Raw genomic sequence first — 19,875 nt, forward strand, 5'->3', positions numbered from 1 at the left:
GCCTCTAACTCACAGAGATCCACCTGCCTCTGCCTCCCAAGTGCTGGGATTAAAGACATGTGCCGCCACCACCTGGCATGGAATATTATTTTAACTGGGTAAATATGTGTTCCATTTGTTTATGCTACAGAATATAACTTTGACTATGTGAAAGTGTGTTACATTTGTTTAGCATTTCTTTCCCCTTGCCTGCCTAAGACACCTGGTTGGTCTAATAAAATGGCCAATTGCTAGGCAGGCAGAGAAAGGATAGACCAGGCTGGGAGGCAGAGAGAATAATAGGAAAATCTAGGCTCAGAGAAGGAGGAAAGAGTGAGGGAGATTACCCATCACTCTGGGAGTCCTCTCGTGGAACTGTCTCCATGATCTCATTGACAAGCCAAGCTTAGTGTTGCTGGACTGTCACACAAGCTAATGGTAAGTGGGGCAGGATTGCAAACCCAAGAGTAGCCTGGGTAATTTGAGGAGGAACCTATCTCAAAATAAGAAAGGGGAAAAAAGGGCAGTGGTGGCACATGCCTTTAACCCCAGCACTCAGGAGGGAGAGGCAGGTGAATCTCTGTGAGTTCGAGGCCTGCTTGGTCTAAAGAGTGAGTTCCAAGACGGGCACCAAAGCCACAGAGAAACAAAGGGGAAGGGGCAATGGCTGCAGCTCCGTGGTATAGCACTCAGGTGTGAGGCCCAGGTCAGGAGACAGGAGGAACGAGGCAAAGAGGGGTGAGGATGTGGTGCAGCAGGCTAAACAGACTGTCTCGAAGGGGGAATGGGAGGCTGACCACAATGCTCAAGGAACAAAGGTGCTTGTTGCCAAGTTTGGTGACCTGAGTTCAATCCCCAGGAAACCACACTGTGGAGGAAGAGAACCCACCCCTACACGATGTCCTCTCACCTCCACATCTATGCCTCGACATTCATGTGCCCCACAATGTAAAATAAAAGAAGTGCTGCACCGCGATTTTAGGGTGAGGGCCGGCCGAGCTGGAGCGGCCTGGGTGCTGCCCCCTGCTCTCACCTCCACGCCTCCCTGGCCTCCAGTGCACCTCGCTCATCTCCGCTACTGCTGCTACCTTTTCTTGATCTCCTCATCGATAATACCCATGAGTTTCTTCAGTCCGGTCTCATCCACAAACCCATCGCCTTTCTGGGTGCAGAGGAGAAAGAGTCCAGATGGGATTCTAACCTCCCAGTACCCCTAACCCCATCCTCTGACCCTGTTCAGCCCCCTCGCCCAGAATCACCTTCTTGGAATGGACCAGCTTCCCGTCCACAAACACTTCAAACTCCCCTGTTGTCTCGGTAGCTCTTTCCTCCTCCTGGCGAGGGAATGTAGCGGGTGGAGGAGGCTGAGAGGCTCCTCTGAACCATCAGGGTCTAGGAACCCTGACCACTCCCCAGGGCCCCAGCACACTCTTGGCGAGGGACTGTAGCCAGCGGGTGGAGGAGGCTGAGAGCGCTCCTCTTCCTGTCAGGGGCCTGGGAACCCTGGCCACTCCTTCTCCCCAGGGCACCAGCACACTTACAAAGTCCAGAAGGTTTGGAAAGTGATGCTCCAGGGTCTTTTTCAGAAGAATGAACTGAGAGGGAAAAGATGAGGTCATGGGGTCATGGGTCACAGGATAGGAAACGGACCCCCTTCCAGTCTTCGCATGGCATGTTCCCTTATGTTCTGAAGAAGAAACGACTCACCCGAAGGCCATAGCTTCAGAGGCCACTGGAAGCAGAAGGAGGGGGAGGAGGAGAGAGATAAGGGAGACACCATAGCAGCTGTGAGCCTGAGTCAGACCCCATCCCTGACCCGCCTATAGCATACCCCCTCACCCATGGTACCATCTCAGGGAAAAACTGCCATCCTCCTCCTAATCCCCGAGTGACTGTTCCCACCCTCCATCCCTTCTCCCCCACCTTGTCCAGCTACAGAACCCTTCTCATTGGGCTTTTTGCTTTGTTTTGTTTTTCGAGGAGGGGAGACATGGGAGAGAAGAGAGAGAGCTGGAGGGAGGCAAGCTTGTAAAGAGGAGAAAGAGAAGCTGTGGGGCGGGAAGAGTCGGAATGAGCTGACAGGAAAGGCTGGCAGAGCCAGAGGAAGGAACAGTCCCTGTGAGAAAAGGGCGTGGAGAGGCACTGGGAAGCCGGCCCTGAGCAGGTCCTATTCAACCCAGTCCCAGGTCACTGCTTGAGCCTGAGGCGGCATCCAGACTCCCCAGCTCTTGCTTCCCAGCTGCCCCACTACTGCCTGGCCAGCTCGGGAACCAGCAGTAGGTGAGGCGGCTCAGCAGACCATGTCCAGTACCAGTGGACCAGGCAGGACCCTCAGAGTCCTGGGGATCAACAGATGAATAGATGAATGAGAATGAATGGATGAAGGAATTAATGAATGAGAACGCAGGTTAGAGCCAGCAATCATGCAAATGCTGGATGAATGAGAGCAGATAAATGAAGCTCAGTGCTACTACAATCAGGAATGGATGAATGGATGGGAGTGCAAGCCGGGCAGTGGTGGCGCACACCTGTAATCCCAGCACTCGGGAGGCAGAGGCAGGCGAATCTCTGTGAGTTCGAGGCCAGACTGGTCTACAAGAGCTAGTTCCAGGACAGGCTCCAAAGCTACAGTGAAACCCTGTCTCGAATAAATGAATAAATAGAATAGAATAAGAGTGCATGAAGTCGAATGAATCATAGGAAGGAATGAAGAAGCAGGCATGAAGTAGAGAGGGAGGACTCCTGCAGATCAAGGAATTCTGACTGCCAGGTGGGAAATGCCCATCAGCGACTGGCTAAAGGAGAACGCAAGCACGCAGCTCAGAGTCACTCACACAAACGTTTGAAGGAATAGGAGAGAAGAAATGAAGCCCAAAGTCAGTAAAAATGCAAATGAGAGAGAATGAGTGAAGGAATCCCGGGAGCGGTGTGGGCGTGAATAAGGCAGCTGAGAGCCAGGGTGGGGAACTGAACAAAGCCTTCTAAACTCAAAGGGACAGAGAGGTGGAAGTCAGAACTGCGGATCTGCCTCCCTGCCTAGGGCACACCTGGCCTGCACAAACATGCCCAGAGCCCAGCAGCTGCCCACTTCAGCTGTCCCGGGTCGGGGGAGCCGCTCACCAGTAAGTCACACGAATCAAAATTCTGTTGGCCGCTGGAGAGTTGTCGCTGGTCGAGGGGACCGCCTTGGTGGAGATGAAGCTGGGTGATGGGGAAAGTGTGGGGAGCCGACCCAGAGCAGGGTCCTCCTTTAGCTGGGTGGTAAAGAACTGTAGTGCAGAGATGGGGCCCGGAGTGGGGCCCGGTGTACTGGAGGCCTTGGCGTCTAACTGATGGGTGGAGCCCAGTGTCTTGGAGGCCACGGCAGTAAGCACCGGAAAGGGATCCTGGATGCCCTCCGCTGGGATGTGGGTCGAGGATTCCTCCTTTTGAGTGAGTGTGGGACCCTTCGAGAGGGAGCTCGCACGCCTGGAAGAAGAGGGCTGAACCACGGGTGAGACCGAGTTCGGCAAGGACTCCCGGACTAGTTTGGGGGCTCTGACAGGTGCTGGGGGTCGCACCGGTGCTGGGGGTCGCACCGGTACTGGGGTTCGCACTGGTGCTGGGGTCGGCACCGGTGCTGGGGACCGGGCTGGAGCAGGAGTTGGAGCTGGGGTTGGAAACCGGATTGGAGGAGGGGTCGGGACCTGGGCAGGAACTCGGACTGGGGTGGAGGTTCGGACCGGACTCTGATTGTGGGCCATGGTCGAGACCGGGGCCCGGGTGGAAGTTCGGACCGGAGTCGGGTTGTGAGCCGGGTTCGAGACTCTGACTGGGGTAGCGGTTCGGATGGGAGTCGGTGGCCGGGAAGGGGTGTTTGCCCGGGCTGGAGAGGGAGCGGGCTTCCGCGCCTGGTTATTCATGGTGACCAGGTGAGACCCGGGTACCCCAAGCTGAGAGTCCCTCTTTGCCCTGATCCTTGAACGGGGAGAACATTCGCACCCCAGGGTTCTAAAACGGAAGCAACCACAAGCAGGAACCGTTACACACCGGTTTCCAGTCAGACACAGGGCTCTGGGTCTGAGAGGCGGTTCCGCCTCCCGATCTCTCCGAACAGGTCCCGCCCCTGCTCGGTTCCCAGCACCTGCGGACCCCCCCCCCCGTACCCTCCCCCCCTCCCCGAGCTTGGCTCCCGCTGACTCTCCTGCGTTTAGCTGCTACGACCTTTAAGTGTTAAGTGCAGGGGAGGAGGTTAACAGGATCAAGATCCCAGAGAGGAGGCACCACTGGTCTACAGGATCAGAGAGGATCTCTGAAGACAGGTTACAGCTACCAGATCCGGAGAGAAATAGCAACGCCCCACACAAACAATGCAGTTTACACAGAACCAGGGGCTGCCACCATTCTCACACCAGGTCGTGGATGCCCAAGTCCTGTGTTTTCAGGACCCTGAGAAGGGTCCCTGAAAGTTGTCAAAGTGAGGACCTGTCTTCATACTGTATCCCCAGCTCCTAGAACAAGACCTAGATCAATAAATGCTTGTGGAACCAGAGTTGGTGAGATTAAAAAAAAAGGTGGGAGGGAGCTTGCTGTGGTTGGGGGTTTGGTTTTGTTTTCACTCTCTGGGGCCCTACTGCCCAGCTCTCCAAAAAATACAGACTTATTCTTTCTTATGAATGTTCAGCCTTAGCTTGGCTTGCTTCTAGCCAGCTTTTCTTAAATTATCCCGTTTCTCTTTAACTACGTTTTGTCTCTGTTTTTTTTTTTTTTTTTTACCTTTCTTTATATAAGTCTTTCCTTCTTACTCTGTGTAGCTGTGTGGCCCCTGGTATCCTCTCTCCTTTTCTCACTTCTCCCTCTTCTTTTTCTCCTCCTATTCATTCTCTCTGCCTTGCTATTGGCTGTTCAGCTCCTTATTAGACCAATCAGGTGTTTTAGACAGGCAAAGCAACACAGCTTCACAGAGTTAAACAAATGTAACATAAAAGAATGCAACACATCTTTGCATCATTGAACAAATGTTCCACAGCATAAAGAATGTAACACATCTTAAACTAATATTCCACAACCACTTGCAGGAGAAAAGGGGGTGGGTTTGGGTTTTTGTAGGCGAAAACCAGAGGTGGCAGGGATTGGAGCCAAGGACCGAACCGTGTAAGCCAGACAGACCTCACTCTGAGGCCATGGGAATCACAGAAGAATGTTTTGATAGAGGATGTGGCCAGTTGGTAGAGTTTTCATAGCACTCACAATGTCCTGGGTTCAAGCCCTAGTCCTGGCTGTGTAGTCCCAGCACTCAGGGGCAAGGTCACTTTCAGGTACATATAAAAAAAAAACTCAGGACACATACCACCCTGCTGATACCCTAAAAGATGTCAGTCTTTACCCTTAGCTCTGAGGCAGTATTTCTAAGCCAGGGAACATAGTCCTGATAGGTGGGGGTAGAGTAGAGGACCTGTACCAGATAGCCAATGATAATGTGGATGATGGTGAGAGCATGGGCCACACTCTGTTAGCTCAGCCTTGGGAGGGCAATTAACCCGTGGCTGCCTGACCAGGATCCCTTGGAAGCTCTGGGCTCCAGGATGAAGGTGTGCTTCCCGCTGTGCGGTAGTCCACATCCATCATCACAGCGTGTTACCAGAAGTCCCTGCAGTCCATGGAGCCACCAACGCAGGCACCCAGATGTTTGTGCTGGGAACTCAGCTGGATCCTGGCCCACACCCTTATCCTAATTGGTTGAGTTTTATGTTTATTTTTTGTTTTGATTTGCTTTCTATTATCTTTGAGAAATATTCTTGCTATATACCTTAGGCTGGCAATGAACTTATGATCCTTTTATCTCTACCTATTTTTCCACTTTGTCCTGAAACAGGAAACAGGATCTCACTGTGTAGCCCTGGCTGGCCTGGAAATTGCTAAGACCAGCGAGGCCTTGAAAACACGGCGATCCACCTGCCTCTGCCACCCAAGTGTTGGGATGAAAGCTTATGACCCAAAGCAGACTTCCTTGGCTGATTTCAATTCTGTCCTTCCCTGTGCTGCACCATAACCATGAGCCTAACGTCTGGTGAACCTTACTATCAAAGGGCCAAGGCTAGCCCAGAGTGGGCGCACATGCCTCTAATTCCCAGTATGAATGAACCAGAAGTCAGGAAGCTGCTGCAAACTTGATGCTAGTTTGGCTCACAATTCAGTGGTCCTCAATTTCCCTAATGCTGTGACCCTTCAGTACAGTTCCTCATGTGGTGACCCCCAACCATAAAATTATTTCATTGCTACTTCATAGCCGTAATTTTGCTACTGTTATGGATTATAATGTAAATATCTGATATGCAGTATATTTGATGTGTGACCTTGAGAAAGGTTCATTTGACCCCTAAGGGTCTTGACCCACACGTTGAGAAATGCTAGTTTACAGATTCCAAGCCATAGCATCCTGTCTCGATTTAAAAACAAAACAAAAAATAAGTCGACCAGCATGGTGTCACACGCCTTTAATCCCAGTACTCGGAGGCAGAGGCAGGTAGACCTCTGAGTTCGAGGCCAACCTGGTCTACAGAGCAAGTTCCAGGACAGCCAGCTGCTACACAGAGAAGCCCTGTCTGGAGAAAAACAAAAACAAAAACAAAACAAGAAACAAAAACAAAGCAATTCTATTATTCTCCTTACGAGACATCTCTCTTCCTTAGTTCCAACATCAAAAACAAAGTTCTCAGCCTGACGTAGTAGATCAAAATAAGAGCCTTTATATAGATGCCTCTTGGGAGATGAGAAAAATTAGGTTATAAATAAGCATTATATACAACTTCCAAACGCAAAGTCCTCCCAAACACACTTTCCAGCCTCCAGTCAATGTGTGTGTGAGTGGGGGTAGAGACTGGACACCACAAAACAAACAAAAACATTCGGGCTCCATCTCCAGGCGATGACAGAGAAGGGGCCGTATTATGCCTGAAAAGAAACAAAATGAGAAAGAAGCATTAGAAAAGACACGTGGCAGGGGACAGCCTCCGAGCCAAGTACCCAAGGCCTGGAGCAAGAGAACCTGGGACTCAACTACCTCTCGAGCATAAATGGAAGGGGCCGGTATGACATAAATGGATCGAGAGTCTCCGTCTTCAGGGTGATTCCAGTCAGCGGAACTGTGGGAGGAGAGAAAGCGGGGACCACTCAGACCCCATGAGTTCTCTTTGTTTTCTGCACCCATTAAAGAGGGGAATCACAGATTGGCAAGGGGGAATTCTGCAATGACCCCATCAGAAGAAGGCTAGAACATCGGGGTAAGAGGGTCCAATAGGGAAGATGCATCAAGGAATCAGGACAATAGAACTGGCCACAGTGACAAAGTGTGCCGTCCTCACCTGGGGCCATCCCCAGCACCATCTTGTATCCTCAGATTGTTGAGTGCATCGGGCAGCGTGTGGACGGAAGGCTCCCGGGTCCCAGACAGCAAGCGAGTCCCCGGATCCCGGGCAGGGCTTCGGCGACGCACGTGGACAAGCAAGAGCGCGGCGCCGGCCAAGCCCGCAGCCACCAGCAGCCCCAAGGCGGGAGGCAGAAGGAAGCGCTGTGGGTCTGCCTGCCTCAGGCCCCGCGGGACCGCGGGCACCCCGTCCGCACCGTCGGGGCGCACAGAGAACTCGCATCTCACGCCCATGTAGCCGGGCGCGCAGGCGCAGACGAGGCCGGAGAAGTGGGCGTAGCAACGGCCTCCGTGCGCGCAGGGGCGAGAGGCGCAGGGGTCGGCGCGCTCCCGACAGTCGCGCCCACCGAAGCCCAGCGCGCACGAGCAGCGCCGCGCGCCGCCGCCGCCCTCCACGCACGTGCCGCCGTTGGCACAGGCGCGGCCTGCGCAGTCGTCCAGGTGGTGCTCGCAGCGCGGCCCCGCGAAGCCCGCGCGACAGCGGCAGCGCAGCGCGTGGCCCAGGTCCAGGCAGAGGCCGCCTGCAGGGAAGCGGTGTCAGCATCCGCGGGTCCCCTCCCGCCCCTCTGCTCTCTCTTTGACCAGACTTTGTAAGTTCCCGGTCTCAAGAGCCACGTCCTTGAATCAACTGGCCCCAAATTTTGAACAGGTCTTAATATGTAGTTGGACAAATGCGGGAGTTACAGGTGCAACTTCAGGTCTCTATCGGTTCATAGGCCCTTACCTTCGGTTCAGCCCAGAGCCACTGCGCCCTGTGCCTCTCTCTTGAGTTTAGTGGGCAAAAGAGGAGCCCCTGAGAGAAGGCAACTGGTGGTACTTGCCAAGGGGCAGAGTCTAGTCCTGTCCCTCCTGTCCCTCATTCCAAAGGAAACAATGGATCTGAATATTAACTCAGGCTAACTTTGAACTTATGATCCTCTGACTCAGCCTCTGGAGTGTTCAACTACGCAACCATGTAGACTGTCTCAGTGGTCAAGAACACCGGCTGTTCTTCCAGAGGTCCTAAATTCAGTTCCCAGCAACCATACGGTGGCTCACAACTATCTATAATGAGATCTGGTGCCCTCTTCTGGCATGGGTATACATAATAAATAAATTTTTAAAAAGCAAAACAAAACTATGCAACCATGCTCAGCTGCAAACTGTATTTTGGCATCACCATATCTACCAGACTGTTCACATGTCATGGTCTCATTTAACCCTTTATTTGGTTTGGGTTTTTCGAGATGGCCATGCAGTCCATGCTGCATGGAGCTCGTTATATAACCCAGAATAATCTTGAACTCGTGCTCCCCCCGCCTCTGCCTTCTTTCTAGAGTGCTCGAGTTATAGGCCCAACGCAGCCTCATCTAATCAGTAATACATCTGTCAAATCAGGGTTCTCTAGAATCTTCCTGGGGCTCCACCTCACTCAAAGGAAAAAAACGAGAGAGCACCTTCCCGCAGGGCGGTGCCTCTAATCCCGGCATTTGAGAGGCAGAGGTAAGTGGATCTCTGGGAGTTCGAGGCCAGCCTGTTCCACAGAGCTAGTTCCAGGACAGCTAGGGCTACCCAGAGAAACCCTGTCTCGAAAAACCAAAGGGGGGGGGGCGAGAGAGAGAACCTTCCCATCAGATCCCCAGGGCCCCTCGCCGTCATGTGCCGGACCTTATCTCTCCACACTCACATACTGCCCTCACCCCTGATCCACAACAAGCTAAGCACACCATCTATCCTATCAGCTCCAAACCCGCAGGGGTTTGGCCTTCCCTCTGCTGCATCCTCAATGCCTAAGTCAAGGCCTGACAGGAGACAGTAAATTCTCAACAAATATATGAGCTGACCATTCTGCCCGCTGTAGAATGGACTAGGTAGAGGGAGGAGGGTCAGGTCCCGAGGACTTAGGGCCACATAGAGGCAGGATTCCCAACCCCATCTGAGCCATGCAGAGACCCCACTCCGACACCCTCCCCCAACTCTATATCCTCCTCTCTCTCCGCACCGCTGGCCACTCTGGCTTCCCCACCTCACCATTCTGACATGGCTGCAGGCTACACCGGTCCACCCTCTTCTCACAGTTGGAGCCTTGGAAACCAGGCGGGCAATGACAGACATAGGCAGAGTCAGGTTCTTCGCCACCAACACACAAGCCGCCATTGAAGCAGGGTCCATCTGCGCATGTCACCCCGCTCACCTCACATCGAAGCCCATAGAATCCCCGGGGACAGGTACATTCAAAGGAACCGGAGGTTTCCTGAAGGGAGAGAAGTTGGCTTTGGGCAGGAGGCTCCTTGGAGCCAAATCCCTTCCTTCTCCTTAACCGCTATGGGTGGCTCTTTGTCCAGCCCCAAGTCCCACGGTACAGGACTTCCCCACGAGTGCTGCTCGCATGCCCTTCGAGCTACTCCATACTGTATTCTGCACGTGGAATCCCAGACTGTGGGAGGCTCTGGAAGCCCAGAAAGCTGTTCCCACCAGACCTGTGTCTACCACACAACACCCACCCGCCGTGGCCACCCATTCACACACACACACACACACACACACACACACACACACCAGCTCTATGCCCACTTCCCCCATGAAAGGCAGGAGCCCAGGATGGCCTGGAACTCAGGATGCTCGGAGTCCCAACTGCTGGGATTACAAGGGTGAGCCTTCCCCTAGGAAGGCTTCTTTCCTGCCCCTCACTCGAAGACCAAACTCAGCACCCTCCATGTGCAAGGCAAGGATCAGTCACGAGCTACAGTCCTCGCTTCCCCACAAGACTTCTTGGATTAAACTCTGGGCCTCTTGAATGTTAAAAAGGTGCTTTACAACTCCTGAGCCAAGACCCCAAACCCGCACTGGTGGACTGTGGGCAACTGCGCTTCCGCTGAGTCACACCCCCAGCTCCTTATTGGAGGATTCTAGGCAGGCCTTCCTCTATTGGCCCACGCCCCCAGCCCTTCCTCGGGAAATTCTAGCGGCGATATCTCCAGCAATGAAGGCTCCTTGAGCTCCCTTCTCCCATTCTTTCTCTGTAATCTGAGTCTCAGTGTCTCACCTACAATCAGCATCAGAAAGCCCGCGGAATTCTACTCTCCGGGCATCCTCCTTCCCAGCTCTGTTCCTTTGCTCCCTCATGCTCTTTCCTAGCCTGCCCTCTCTAGTTGCCGCCTATTGGTCCAGCCTTGGGTAGTCCTCAAGATGAGCTGTCCGATGCCTCCACCCGCCATATGTGCCCCATGCCAAACCTTCAACTCACAGCGGCCCCACTGGACTCCGTTATTGCCACTCACACACCTTGTAACACCACACTGTCCACGTTTTGCTCTTCAATAACATTCTCATATCCTAACCTACTTTAAGGTCTAAGATGCAGGCAAGACACCGCCAGGAAGGCTTCCCAGATTGCTGCTACCTGGCTGGGATTGCAACCTCGCAGGCTGCAATGTTACAGAGCCCAGAGAGGGGGAGATCTGTAAAAAGTTCTACTCCTGTCAGACATGGTGGCACACACCTGTAATCCTAGCAATCAAGGTGGCTAAGGCAGAAAAATGAGTTCTGGGCCAGCCTGAGCTACTCAAAGTTCTTGTCAGAGTTACATAGCTAGAACCTATCTCAAAGACATCGGTGTGGGGTGGGTTTGCCAGAAGTGATAGCACACTCCTTTAACCCCAGTGCTCATTAGGCTCTCCGTGAGTTCAAGACCAGCCAGGTCCACAAAGTGAGTTCCAGGCCAGCCAGGGCGACACAGTGAGACCCTGACTGGGAGGGGGCACTGAGGAGGTGGTTCAGGAGGTAAGTGATTTCTGTGGCAACATGGAGACTTAAGGTCAGACCTCAAGCACCCACGTGAAAAGAGGACTTGTCGACGCACATCTGTAATCCCAGCAGTACTGAAGGATAGAGACAGAAACCCGGGGCCGGGCGGTGGTGGCACACGCCTTTAATCCCAGCACTCGGGAGGCAGAGGCAGGCGGATCTCTGTGAGTTCGAGACCAGCCTGGTCTACAAGAGCTAGTTCCAGGACAGGCTCCAAAACCACAGAGAAACCCTGTCTCGAAAAACCAAAAAAAAGAAAAAGAAAAAGAAAAAAGAAACCCGGCCCGGCCTCCTCTGTGCTCACTGGGATACCCTGTCTCAAGAAATTAAGTGGAGAGCGATAAAGATACTGGTCTCCATGCACATGTGCGCATGTGCACACACACACACACACACACACACACACACACACACACACGGAGTTGTAAATCAAGATGAAGTCGGAAAGAGATACTGACGCTACAACTGCCCCCGTTGGCACATGGGTTCCCATCACAGGGCCCAGGCCCAGGTAAAAGGCACCCAGTGCTGGCAGGACCTGGGACCCTGGAGTTCAGGCAGCTGCTGGTGGAGACAGGGACAGTGCAGAGGGGTCCAGTCCAGCCCTCTAGGCAGTGGCATTCACCAGGCTCTTCACAATAGCCGTGCTCAGGGCTGCAGCCCTCTCGACATATGGCTGAAGAAGCAGAGGAGAGGTAGAGAGAACACGATGTGAATGCTAGGGCAGGCTGAGATCCAAGGCCCTCGGTTCCCTGAAGGATATGGATGGGATGTGGGAGGGGACTGGGATCCTCGCTTAAACAAGAAGGGCGGGAGAGAGTGCGGGCCACGCCACCCAGAGGGACGGACTCACGTGGGGCTTCGCACTCTTCTGGGAAGGGCGCACAGGGGAGCAGTCCCGGGGCACACCGCGAGGGGGCACTGCGCGAGCGGCACAGGCGCACGCAGGCGGCTCCTACAGCAGGGGGCTCGCAGCGTGCGCGGTAGGAGAAGTGCAACTCCCATGGGCCAGCACGCTGCACGTCACGGGCCCACGGACCCCCAGCCGCCAGGCGTCTGCGGCCGGCCACACGTGCTAGCAGGTTCCAGGCGGGTCCTGCGGAGAGAATGGAGGGCGCTGGGACTCACGGAATCCCCATCCTTCCTTATCTAACCTTGGGAGTTCCTTGAGAGATGAAGGCTAGATGCTCTCCTTGGTAAGCATGCCTGCCCCCTTCCATAATGCACCCAGGAGCCTGCATGTCACACTTCATCTAGTGTCAGGATAACAAGTTTCTCAGAAACCAAATTACGCCCATATTTGTCCCAGAATGCTTGAATATTAAAATAGGAGACTTTTAACATCTTGTAACATCAATATCTATGGACGCCTCCGGAAGTGAGGTCATAGCACCCCTGCATGGTCTTCCAGTTTGTAGTGGTATGCTCACACCTATAATTCCAGTAGACATCTCAAAAAGAGCAAAAGGTCGACCAGACGGATGGTCCAAGGCCTGGTATCAATAGAGTAACCTTATCTAGAAAGCTGGGAAGCAACAAGCCTAAAGCGGTGGCTCGTGTTATAACATCAGCACTAAGGAGGCTGAGGCAGGAAAATAGTGAATTCCAGGACAGCCTGGGATACACAGCAAGTTCAAGGTCTGTCTACATTATTCTAGAACCCATTTCAAGAAAAAAACTTAAAATTTAAGCCCAGCACCAACCTACAAGAGCTAGTTCCACGACAGGCTCTAAAGCTACAGAGAAACCCTGTCTCAAAAAACAAAAACAAAAACAAACAAACAAACAAAAAACAACAAACAAAGAAAGAAAAGAAGATTAAATAAATGGATTTTGGAGCACATTAGATGTCTCACTTTTGGATCAGAGATGCTCAACCTGTACCGTTGCTACCGTTAGGACCCTTAAAAGAGATTTATTTAGTTTCTGTGTATGAGTGTTTTACCTGGACGCCTGTAGGCGGCGCGGGAATGAAAGCACTGGAGAATTAGAGCCATGGGTATGAGGCACCGCGTGGATGCAGGGCACTGACTGAGCCCAGTCCTCCATGAGAGCAACAAGCACTCCCAACCAGTGAGCCATCCTCCGGGACACTTCTGTACCCAAACTGCCCACAGATTTAGAGCCACTATCCCAGCACCACATCTCAGGGCATCCCTACGATGACATCAGAGGCCTGGGAGTCCCATGAATGCTCCACCGTAGAGGCAGCCCATGTCTGTCCTGAACCCCACATTGCCCCTGCCTACCGAAGCTCCAAGATGCGAGACACTCACCTCCAGCCCGCTCTCCCAGCTGCTCTCTCCAAGTTTCAATGATGAGGGAGAAGGTGCCCTGGTTGGGTGGAGAAGAGAGAGGAGATAGAATGGAGGCTAGTGGTCAGAGAAGTCTCATGGAGGCCAGAACACGGCATGGAGTCTGGAAGCCAGTTATGGGCCTGAGTAAGGAACACTCCTAAAGGAGCGGTCAAGAGAGCCAGCAACATTTTGGCCTCATTCCGGATACCTATTGAGTCCCTCAAAAAGATCATTGTGCCAGGTGTGTTTGCACAAGCCTGTAACCCCAGCACTCGGGAGGCTGAGGTAGGAGGGTTTCGAGTTTGAGGTCAGGATGGAGTACCTAGCAAGACTCTGTACAAAAGGAAAGTACCGGGCTTCCCCCTCACAGGTGAGGAAATCGAGGATGGAGAAAGTGAAGCCCAAACTTGTGTAAATTCCAAATACGGGCCTGCTCCTTTCTGAGCTCTGCAGGCTGCACGGATGCCCCGAGGATTCTGGCAGGACCTGGTAAGGCGGGTCCCAACCAGAACTGAAGTTGAAAACAGGAGAGATTAGGGGAGCCCAAGAAAGCACTTTGGAGGATCTCTGGATGCAAGGAGATGTACAATGAAGACAAAGACACCCCCCCAACCCCTGCTTGCTGATTGCATGCCTATAATTCAGGAAGTGGGGGTGGGGGTGGAGTCGGAGGCAGAATTCAAGACCAGGCTCAGAAACACAGTGAGCTCAAAGACAGCCAGGATGAGGAGATAACACCAGATAATGATAGCCTGAAATGAGAGTTCAATCCCTGGGTCTCACAGAACTGACATGACTCCCACAAATTGTCCTCTGATATCCACATGTCACTGTGGCACACGTGTGTCCCCCTCCCCAACTGAATACATACATACATAACCACAGAAAGATATGAATCCCAGCTTTTAGACATTCCCAAGGATGGGTGCTGAGGGTTCTGGGAACGTGGGTTCCAGGGGTAGTTAAGGTAGTGGGGCACGAGAAGGTGTCGGGAGCTGGGGATAGAAGGAGGTGGAGGGCTGGGTAGCAGGGGTGGGCTCACCGGCCAGGCATCGCGGAACGGCACATGGACGAGGCCTTCTGGTAGCGGCATGGCAGCAGCAGGCGCTCCGGGCTGCTCCGTGTAGACGGGACCACGAGTGCTCAGCGCTGCGCCCAGGGCGCACCGGGACTCGGCGGTCTCCTGGGAGGCTCCCGGTTTCAGGCAGACCCTGAAGAAGAGGCGGCAAGGGCCTCGGGCGTTGCAGGGGGACCTCGGGGCCCCGGGGCCTGGGCCCGGCCCAAAAGAAATAATCTGCAGCTCGAAGACACCGGCTGGCAGTGCCTAGGACGGAGAGGGCCACAGGGTTAGGGGACCTCGGAGACCTGGGCATCTGTCTGCCCAACGAAACCTCCCTAGGACCTCCAGATCTCTGCCCGATCCCATCTGTCCCTTTCTTTTCTGTATCCCGCTGAGTCTGACCTGGGGAATGAGAAGAGCCAGGATCAGGATCAACGTCTGGAGAAGCAGAGCCACCTGCAGGGAGACCATGGCTTTTGGGGACAGGGTGGGGGACAGCCTCGGGAGTCGCAGCTACAGAATCCCGGAGCCTTATATCTGAGGGGACGCCCCGCCCCCTCAGCCAGCCCCTTGGCTCCCAGGGATCGAGGGGGATAGGGTCGTAGGGGAAGGGACACAAGAACTCTATGTGGGCGACTTGATGGGGTTCATCCTGAGTGTGACTGCGGGCGCCAATCTGAAAGCGATAGGAGTTGAAAGTGACAATCTGTGTGCCCAGCGAAGGCCTACTGGAAGACGAACTGACTTTGTGTGTGTTATGTGGCTCTGCGGTGTGGGGTGTTAACACGGATGCGAGGCTGTAACGGATTCTAAGATTCTGTGTCTTCCCGAGCGGGAGAACTGAAGTTCGGGTGACTTTACTATGTGGCTATGTGCATTCCTCGCTATCCTGTAAGTGATTACGTGAGGTCCTGCCCTCTGTGGAGGAAGGACCCTATGAACCTGTGAGGGCTGTGTATGCGTCTCCAGCTGGCTGTGCGTGAGGTTCTAAGTGTTTGGGAGGCTCACGGATGTAACCTGAGTTAATACGATGAAGATCCTGGATTCTTGGTGGAAGGCCCCACGTATGCATACACGAGTGTTTCCCCGCCTCAAAACAAAGCCTCTCTTCCCCAAATCCAGCTTCACTAGACTCACCAGACGCCAGGCCAGGAGCCTCGCCTCGGAGGGGCCTCCCAGCTGTATGTAAATGTCGCCATCTGCCGGGCGGCCGCGCCCCTCCCCCTCGGGCCGCAGCTGGGCCTCCCGTTTGGGCTCTGGAAGGTGTGAGGGGCAAACGGGCAGGAAATGAGTCTTCAGGCACCAGGGGCCCGCTCTCCACCCCAGATAATGTAGCCCCCCCGAGGGGGGTGGGGGAGGGAGGAGCCCTTTAGTATTCCAGGATCCAAGCAAATAAAATCACTTATGTGCAGATGCCCAGTCTCTAATCATTGTCTCTGCGGTGGGTGCTGAGCAAAGTTGCTTAAATGGAGGAAACCCATCATACACACACACACACACACACCGGTAAAGAATAAGTTAATACTCAGAGCTAATGATTTTAGGGAAAACACGAGTTACACCAATACCACGTTTGTCTTACAGAGCGGAGGCAGTTATAGACCTGCTCAGTAATTATTTGGTAGAAAAAGAGCCCTGGGTGGACATGGTGGGGCAGGTCTCTGATCCAAACACTGCAGAGGCAGAACAATCAGGAGAAAGAGGCCAGCCTGGACTTCATGAAACCTTTCCCAAAATACATCACATACTAAAAACCTACCCCACCTGAGCCTCACTCACAAGGCTGTGGGTTCAGTCAATCCCCAGCATCGTAAACTCAACCACAAGGCAAGATAGTTTCCAGAACTCCACGGCACACTGGAAGCGGACTTTCCGGGGTTTCAGAAAGGCTTCTTGGCTGTTTAGGACTTTTCCTTCTGTGCAGACATAGAGGCCATCTGAGGTGACATCTGTGTTAGGGTCTGAAGCCCATGCCTGCAGCACACCGGGCCATCCGCTGTCTCATTTCATCCTAGGCTGTTCTCATGCACCTTCCCAAGAGGCCTTCCACGTTATCCATCTAATCTAAACCAGCATCTTCTGATTAGTTTGGTGGCTTAGCTGAGGTGCTTGCCTCCAAGCCTGTGACCTGTGTTTTATCCCTGATCCACATGATGGAAGAACTGACCCCAAATGTGGCGGCATGTACAGACTCACCCTACCCCCATACAAATAAAATAATAGCATCTCCAAAGCCCCAAACCACTGCTTCTCACCTGTTTCGTCTCTCCCTCTCTCCCTCTGTGCTAAAGACTGAATGTCCTGCATGCCTGTTAAGCAAGCACTCTATAGCTGAGCTACACTCCCAGCCCTTCTGTATTTTGAGAAAGGGTCTCGCTAAGTTACCTAGGATAGCCTGAACCTTTCCAGCCTCAGTTTGCTGCATAGCTAGACTTACAGGCTTGTGTGTTTGCCCTGCTCCCCTCCTTTTTAATTTTTTTAACTTATATTTTAGGTATGAGTGTTCTACATGTATACCTACGTGTCAGAAGAGGGCATCAGATCCTATTATGATGGTTATGAACCATCATGTGGTTGCTGGGAATGAAACTCAGGACCTCTGGCAGGGTAGGCAGTGCTCTTACCAGCTGAGCCATCTCTCCAGCAGCCCCCACCCCGTCCCCTTTCATCTTTCTTTAGGCTCCTGAGGATGGCCTCATCACACCTTCCCTGAGGTAGCAGCGGCGCAGTGGGACTGTGCTTCCCATCACCGTTGTTCAGAGTCTTCCGGGAGCCTGGCAGTCGGGGCCAGCGAGTACTTAAGCAAATGAGTGCAATAAAACGGGAACTGACTTCCCAGAGGAGAAAGATGCTCAGGCCTTGCCCAAGGGTGGAACTTGGAAATCCAGATCCTGTACCTGTGCGCAGGGGGGGGGGGGGCTGGTTACACACAAATGACTCCAACAATAAAGCAGGCATTGGCCGGGCAGTGTTGCTGCATGCCTTTAATCCCAGCACTCAGGAGGCAGAGGTTAGCCTGGTCACAGAGCTAGTTCAGGACAGCTAGAGCTGTTACAGAGAAACCCTGTCTTGACCCACTCCCAACTGCAAAAAAAGAAAAAAAAAAGCAGTCCTCAAGCACAGGGCACTTGGAGTTAAAATTCCCAGGCCCCATCATATGGGCATTTTCTGAGGACTTCTGCACCTATGCCCAATTCTCTCCTCCGTGTGAGTGGATAGGACACAGGGTCCAGGGCACCAAGGTGAAGGGAGAGATCTGAAGTACCCACTGGATGCTGAAGCAGGCAGCACCCAAAGTACCAGAGCCCCGATCTCCAGGGCAAACTTCTTCCTTATGCTGCAGGGAATAGACTCAAGTCACTGTTAAAGTCCATTCTAAAAGGGTATGCAGCACCTGGCTGTAATCCCAGTACCCAAACTCAAAACCAGTCGGAGCTAAACAGCAAGAGTCCCTCAAAACAATGCCCTCATCAAAGGGTTCTGTGAAACAAAGTGTGACCCCCCCCCCCAGCAAGTAAACACACTGGGAGTTCCCTCCATGACAGCCCATCCCACCCAGGACCCTATCTCACACCACTTTGTCAAGCTTTGTCCCACCACTGTTCCTTCAGACTCAGCTTCCAACTCAGGGCTCCAGATGCAAAAACAAGCATTCCTTAAAACAGAGAATCTTAGCCAGATGTGGCAGCACACACCTTTAACCACAGCACTCTGGAGGCAGAGGCAGGCTGTTCTCTGTGAGGTGGTATCCAGTTTGGGCTACACAGTAAGTCCTAAAGTGAAACTCTGTCTTAGGAAAAAACAGAGGGAAGTCTTCGGGATGTGACAGGGTATTCCTCATTGTCCAGTTCCCCAAGCTGGGAATTCTGCTGTGAACTATAATTCTGAGTCTTGCTACATGACCAGTCGTGCTTCAGACACGGCCATTCTCCCGCCAGGTCTGAGTAAGTGCTGAAGTTACAGCCCTGTGGCACTACACCAACCCTTCCTACCAACAAGGACATTTTAAAGAGCCACAGTGCAGCAGCTAAGCTGGTCCATGGTTTCAAATTCGTGAAAGCATCATTATTATTGCAGCTGGGACAACACAGATGCTGGCTGGGGCAGAGAGCTTGGGTAAGAGACAAAATGGACACTTCACCATACTTTAGACAGGAACAAACTAAGACAGAGGCACCTTGCCTAAGGTTTGTGTGGCCACTACACGAGGGCCTATCAATTTGGTAAGAGCTATTATTGGTGGGCTGGGGAGATGGTCAGCAGTTACGAACACTGGCTGCCTCACCAAGAGACCAGCATTCACAAGGCCTCTGGGAACCTCAGCGGACTCAATGTCTCTCTGGCTTCCATGGGCACCCTAAGTACATGGGGCAGCAGAGTCCTCATACATAACAGAAAAAAGAACTAGTGGGACTAGCCAGACTAATCAGCAGTCAAGAGTATACACTGCTCTTCCAGAGGACCCAATTCAGTTCCCAGCACCATGCTGGGCAGCTTTCAACTGCTTGTGAAACCCAGCTCCAAGGGCTTGGATGCACACTTCTGGTCTCCACGGATGCATGTACTCATATGTGCACTCGTACACAAACACAATCAAAAATAAATCTTTCTTTCCGGAGACAGGGTCTCTCTGGGTAGCCCTGGCTGTCCTGGAACTCACTTTGTGGACCAGGCTGACCTGAAACTCAAGAGATCCACCTGCCTTTGCCTCCCAAGAGCTGAGATTAAAGGCACCACCATGGCCCGGCTCAAAAATAAATCTTAAAAAAAACTTGAGTTTATAGATGCTGAAACTGACTTCCAGAGAGGCTAAGTAACTTGTTTGGAATCACAGCCAGCAAAGAAATGAGTGAGCTTGGATCTGCACCCATAGCTGGAACTCATGACTATATACCACACAGCTATGCTGTTTAAAGCAGAAGCCAGTGGACTCACACGCTTGTTAAAATGAAGAGGCTGGGGGTGCCGCTCACTGTAGAGTGCTTGCTTAGCATGGAGTAGACTGGGTATGGTGGTGCACAGCTGTAATCTTGGCACTCCCGAGAAGGGGAGATCAGGAGTTCAAGGTCATCCTTGGCTACATAGCCACTCCAAAACCACAGATGACCCTGCATCAAAGCAACAAGCCAAAATCCCACAAAAGAAAACAAAAAACATGGGCTGGAGAGGTGGTTCGGAAGTTAAGAGCACTGGCTGCTCTTCCAGGGGACCTGAATTCAATTCCCAGCAACTACACGGTGGCTCACAACCATCTATAACGAAATCTGATACTTCTCTCTGGCCTGCAGGCATGCATGAAAGCAGAATGCTATATACATAATAAATAAGTAAATCTTAAAAATATAAAT

General features: G+C 52.8%; 2 protein-coding genes across 2 annotated transcripts; both read right to left on the reverse strand.

Annotated features, from left to right (window-relative positions):
• Positions 1-1,063: 1,063 nt before the first annotated feature.
• Positions 1,064-3,881, reverse strand: Selenov (selenoprotein V). Its single transcript, XM_050118953.1, has 5 exons — positions 3,100-3,881; positions 1,687-1,711; positions 1,521-1,574; positions 1,239-1,313; positions 1,064-1,141 (listed from the first exon to the last, which is right to left on the reverse strand). The coding sequence occupies exons 1-5, from the start codon at positions 3,879-3,881 to the stop codon at positions 1,064-1,066; spliced, it is 1,014 nt and encodes a 337-aa protein (XP_049974910.1).
• A 2,700-nt stretch (positions 3,882-6,581) lies between these two features.
• Positions 6,582-15,019, reverse strand: Dll3 (delta like canonical Notch ligand 3). The gene is made up of 9 exons (XM_050119262.1): positions 14,930-15,019; positions 14,510-14,791; positions 13,447-13,504; positions 12,024-12,266; positions 11,629-11,846; positions 9,395-9,617; positions 7,323-7,905; positions 7,022-7,103; positions 6,582-6,912 (listed from the first exon to the last, which is right to left on the reverse strand). The coding sequence occupies exons 1-9, from the start codon at positions 14,996-14,998 to the stop codon at positions 6,907-6,909; spliced, it is 1,764 nt and encodes a 587-aa protein (XP_049975219.1). The 5' UTR covers positions 14,999-15,019; the 3' UTR covers positions 6,582-6,906.
• Positions 15,020-19,875: the final 4,856 nt, after the last annotated feature.

This window comes from Alexandromys fortis, unplaced genomic scaffold (genome assembly GCF_014885135.2).
Source record: "Alexandromys fortis isolate MF-2015 unplaced genomic scaffold, M_Fortis_MF-2015_v1.1 scaffold_140, whole genome shotgun sequence".
In the NCBI taxonomy this organism is placed as follows: domain Eukaryota; kingdom Metazoa; phylum Chordata; class Mammalia; order Rodentia; family Cricetidae; genus Alexandromys; species Alexandromys fortis.